Source organism: Diachasma alloeum, unplaced genomic scaffold (genome assembly GCF_001412515.2).
Source record: "Diachasma alloeum isolate Michigan unplaced genomic scaffold, Dall2.0 Dall_scaffold_01911, whole genome shotgun sequence".
Taxonomy (NCBI): Eukaryota; Metazoa; Arthropoda; class Insecta; order Hymenoptera; family Braconidae; genus Diachasma; species Diachasma alloeum.
Window position 1 is genome coordinate 1 of NW_021681963.1, and position 5370 is coordinate 5370.

Here is a 5370-nt window from a genome sequence, read left to right on the forward strand (position 1 = left end):
GGTATAAATCGATAGTCCCTACTCAGGAGAACTCAGTCGCAGGACTACTCCTCGCAGTTTCAACATCGTCACCGTCATCATTCAATCGAAATAGTGTTACGTGCATTTTATATTTTTGTAATTGTGTGTGACGTCTCCAGAATGAAAAGACCAAGTACGAGTGTCCTACCTACGGAGATTATTATTCACATATTTAAATACGTTCCCATACTATGGAAGATTAAACTGGAAAGAGGTATGGGCATCTTCTCTCGTTGTCTTTATAGAAAGGGGGGGAACATACCTTCATAGTGCCCAATTGGGACAGTTTCAAGTTGATCGCCAGATATGGGTGAATTCGCCAAACATTGGTTCAATTTAATTACGATTTTTTTTTTTTTGGAAAAAGGTGAAATAATTGAATTTGAAAAAATAATAATTAATTCGTTTCATTAGTCCTAGACGCTCTGCTAAATTCGAAACTCATCTTAGTTTGCAGGCAATGGCAGGAGGCGAGCAAAGCTTCCTGGAGCGGTATTAGGCGATTAATTGTCGTTTCTCCCCGTCGGCGCAGAAACTCCCTTGGCATATATGTCCAAAATGATGAAATATATGTCTCAAGATATGACCAAATAATGATGGATGCCATTCTATCTCGTATTGGGCACAACATCACCCATCTATCATTTGAGTTGTTTTCTGTCGATCTGGATAAACATTTCTTCCTACTCATCGCGAAACATTGCACCAATGTGGAGAACTTCAGCAGCAGCGGATGGCAGAAATCAGCAGAGCTGAAGCACTTACTTTCTTGCAATACAAAATTAAGATCCATTTACTTGGATGGAGCAGAGGTGAGTTTAAGCGCATTGCAAGGCCGGAACTGGAAATGTTTGCACTTACTAGGTGGCATGCCGATTTGGGAAAAGGCTTCGAAGGAACGAGTAGTGGAACTCATAAATGGCAGTTCCGATTTGGAAGATTTGAGACTTGACACATGGTCGGAAGAAATTCGTGATGCCGTCGTAAAGAAGTCGAAATTGAAGTCCCTGGGTTATTGCGAAGAATTGTTTCGCTATGGTCGACGTCCGGAGTTAATTAATTTCCAGGGAATGCGATTATTGACGAGTTTGGCCCTATGTGATCTCGGGATAAAGGTGGATTGTGCAGAACGTTTCCTCAGGATGCTCATCCAAATATCCCTGTATTGTCCAAACTTCCAGGAATTATCAATACGAGGTGAAAATTCAATAAAAATGATATACTTCCATGAATTCTTAGTAATTAAGGATAATAATAGTGATAATAATAATGATCATAATAATAATAAGAATCATACTAAAAATACTAATAACAATAACAATAACAATCCATAATAGTAACTACCATAATAATAATATTCTTATTATTATGGTAGATAATAGGAGAAGCGGGGGGTGGTTATTATTATTTCATTGTATATCTATATTGACAAAATTTAAGGGCGATGAGAAACAATATGTAAAAACTCGAGAGGGTATACGGAAGACGAATAATTCTGAATAATTATTTGCATAAAAATGTTTTTGCCTTCATTGCAGAGACGGCGGTATTAAATTCGGCGTATGAAACGATGTTGGCTTTACTAAAACTTCATACCCTGGCCTTAGAAAATATCAAGTCCTTTGATAATGCCATGCTCGTGCGGCTATCAAAGCTTCGCCGGTTAGCAGTGAAGAACGTTGGTTATAGCGTTGAAGGATTGCTGTCGTTTTTGGCCGAAGCCACCGATTTGGAGTATTTGGACATTAGCTGGAGTAGCCTATATATTGCAGAACTGGAGCAGATCATTAATGTTACATTCCATCGAAAGAACAAACTGAAGATCATCGTTCACCAACGTGATATGAATAAAATTGTATCCATGTCTCCAGGAAAACATGTGACGTTCGCCCAGTGGCATTATAAGCAACATACGCATTTCCTGCTCCGTCCATGAATAATTAATATGAATATAAATATGTAAAATCTATGGAATGGCGAATAAAAACGAATTTTGTTGATAAAATAGTTGAGATTTCCAAATACTTGATTCATTTGGTAGTGGGGGGGGGGGCTTGTGTATAGATTGCACAATACACAAGCCCACGTCACCATAACATGATGTTCTATGGTTCTCTGCAGTTTCCCTACTGGCGCAGGTAGGGCTCATCCCCACAATGACAGGTCAATGAGGATTGGTGGCTTTTACAACAAATGGGACTGGAGTTAGTCTGTGGACATTGCTCCCACCAGGTGCACCGCTCAGGTAAACACAGTTCTAGATCGGCGGTCAATCACGGCGGATATCTCACGGAATACGCACAGAAAATTTATAATCAGTTGCAATTTAGCATATATTATTCGGTTTTCGGTGAAAATGCCATCTGAAAGAAAAACAATCAGGGGTCTTACAGACTTTCCACTGGAGTTATTGACGGAAATTTTCAAAAGTGTTCCTCCCACTTCGAAGATTGTACTAGAAAGAGGTATGTTTTTGGGATCTCGTTAATTATTACAAGGGCTGGGAAAATATGCAGTCTTTTCCCGGATCCTGTTACATAGAAAATAGCACTGGAAAATTTTCCTCGGAATGAATTTCTCATCTTGGAAAAAAAAACCAGCAATGTTTTCGACTTTTCAACAACAGCACAGAATTTCCTCAAGCTTCTGGGAAAACACTAAATTTCCCATTACCTGTCGGGTGCTATGCAAAAGCCAAGTGAAAAGCTATCTACTAAATTTTTTTGGATTCTTAAAATAATACGTTACAGATATATGATTTTTTAAAGTTCTTAAATGTCAACAATTTCAAAAAATACCGGGTAAAACAGAAATTTTCTTAAATATCACATGTTTTATATTTTTTTTATAATAATAGGTTTTTAAGCGTTACCGCATAGTGGTAATCAGTCTGGACCTATTTTATTTGGAATCTGTTAATTGTTTCATCTCATTTGCCATTTCATGATGACATTGGATATTCCTACAGCTTATGATATTACATAATACATTTAATGTTTGTAGGAAGTACCCACACGGAGAGAAATCGTAGGTACAATATGACTTCACTGACCAATAAAACTTGAATGGGCGTTCCACCACGGTATCACCCTGCGGTGCACATGCTTTCGCTTTATCCCCACCATATCATTCGAATAACGCGCGAGAATGGATGATCGGCACAAAATCGACAACTGGAGAAATTTAGTATCTCGCTGAAACAATGGAAGCGGGTTGAAACGGTTACATCGATATTAAACAATACCGAAAGACCATTTCTTCGATACTGATAAGTGAGAATGACGATTTGAAGCTCCATGAGAGCATTTCTGATGAGCTCAAACAATACTTTTAAATAACAAATGCTTTGTGGAATACTTTATGTATAATTAGTGTTTATGGACAATTCTTCCAATATAAAGATTAAAACCAATATTGAATGGTTTTTTCATGAATTTAATGCTTTTCCCAGTTCTTGTTTTACGCTTCCTAGCAAGAATAAATGAAACTGAAGGAAATTGTCAAATGAGCAGGTTTCGAAAACATAAACCAGTTTGCTCTACTGCGTTCCTTTCCGTTTATTGGATTTTATTTATCATGATTTCAATTATCTTATTGCCTCAAATATAATTGATTTTCAATTGACAAAATCATTGAGAGCCAATTTGAGTCACGAAATCACGTCGCGAGCCACGTGAAGTCATTGACGTTAAAACTTCAATTCAATTCATTTTCTTAATCAATTCCATTTTTATTTTTATTTTCAATTGTTTTCAAATGGAAAAATAAATCGCAGATTTACTTTAAATTGAAATAAATTTCACATCAGTTTATCTTTTTAATTTTTTCAAAATTTTAATGCATAAGCGTTTTTATTGAGATTTAAATTAACAAATTAAATTTGAATTTGGTGAGAAATTATAATACCCTGCATTGACTATTTTAATCCCAATGGGCATTTCTCAATATCGCAACATATTGCAGTAACATCTTGTGCTCAGCATAAAGATTCACTTTGTTATCGATATCCACCCACTGCATACTTTACAAGCATCATCCCCAGCACTGAGTGGAATTGAATTAAATATAGTTCCATTATTATCATAAAAATTGACAGCGGTAGTTTCCATGAATTCAAATAAATCCCCGTGCATAGAATATACACCCATACAATAAACCCTTTAAATATATCAACATAACTCCAACAATGATTCTGCCCATAACAATAACATTCTACCATAACAACACCATAACAACACCACATACACTAACGACATTTGTACGGCGAGCGATCGACAGGTTTTAAATTAGCGCGCATTTTGAAACAATTACGCAATGGGGATTTTATTTTTTGTTTTTCATTCGCCATTACCCTAATAACATCTTCAAATGTTAACTCTTCTGAGTGGGTTTCCTCAAAAGCTCGTGCTTTTTCTGAGTTATATGTTTGGGATTTTATTTTTAGCTGTTCATTCGCCATTATCCGAACAACATCTTCAAATAGTAGCTCCTCTGAATGGGTTTCCTCGGATAACCCTTCCATCATCCTCGATGAAAGAGACTCCCTGCACGATTCCCCATCAGAGAGCCGAGAAGGCTGGAGTCCTGGACCTGTGCTCCACGATTCCAGTGGGCAATCGACGGGTTGCAAAATTCTCGGCTTTAAAATGCTTCGCATCCTCAAGCCGCAACCAGCCACCGCTGGTTGATTTATCGACACTCTGAGGACGTCATCAGTGAAAACAACTGGGGAGTGTGTGACTACCGCTTCCGTGTTATCAGAGTCCGAAGAGTGTTGAGTCGTCATTTGCTACCACGAACTGCTGATATTGGTAATCTTGTTTCAAACTATCGCCATGAACAAGCACCGTTAAAAAATCGATCGGTTGTGGTAGCCGCCCATTATCGAACCACTTAATGGCATTCTCCACTGCATCTTCAACCTTATGCCACTTCGGGAGTTCAACACTGTCATCGAAGGCATTCATAACGCCAGTCTGGAAGATGGCAATATTCCTGATAAATTGCCAAGGTGTGGGATTGCTCTTTATGGCTNCTCAAATCCTGAGTGATCATTTCCGAGGGTAGATGGGGTAACTTCGTAAAGAATGTAATTATCTCCTTCAGCTCCTGTCTCAGTTTCTCTTCCTGAGGAGACAAATTTTTTTTTCTCAATCCTCGGAAAACTCCTTTTTTCTTAGATTATCTCCACACGGCTTGGGCAAAGTGGAAAAGACAAGGGACTATCTCTACTCGGGGCAGCAACTTACGAAACGCATTATGCTCCGCCTTTTCGAAATCACAGTGAATTTTTCCGAGTTTGTCCCGTAAATCTGGAGCTAGTTCCGAAAATACGTATTTCAGTATGGC

At 38.0% G+C, this 5370-nt stretch overlaps 1 protein-coding gene across 3 annotated transcripts; it reads left to right on the top strand.

Annotated features, from left to right (window-relative positions):
* Positions 1-7: 7 nt before the first annotated feature.
* Positions 8-2021, top strand: LOC107046763. 3 transcript variants are annotated; one of them, XM_015269466.1, is made up of 4 exons: positions 8-235; positions 472-1218; positions 1560-1878; positions 1920-2021. In XM_015269466.1, the coding sequence occupies exons 1-4, from the start codon at positions 142-144 to the stop codon at positions 1924-1926; spliced, it is 1167 nt and encodes a 388-aa protein (XP_015124952.1). In that variant the 5' UTR covers positions 8-141; the 3' UTR covers positions 1927-2021. The 3 variants fall into 3 exon arrangements, with proteins under 3 accessions (XP_015124952.1, XP_015124953.1, XP_015124951.1); XM_015269467.1 differs by having other exon boundaries at positions 472-833; positions 886-1218; positions 1560-2021; XM_015269465.1 differs by having other exon boundaries at positions 1560-2021.
* Positions 2022-5370: the final 3349 nt, after the last annotated feature.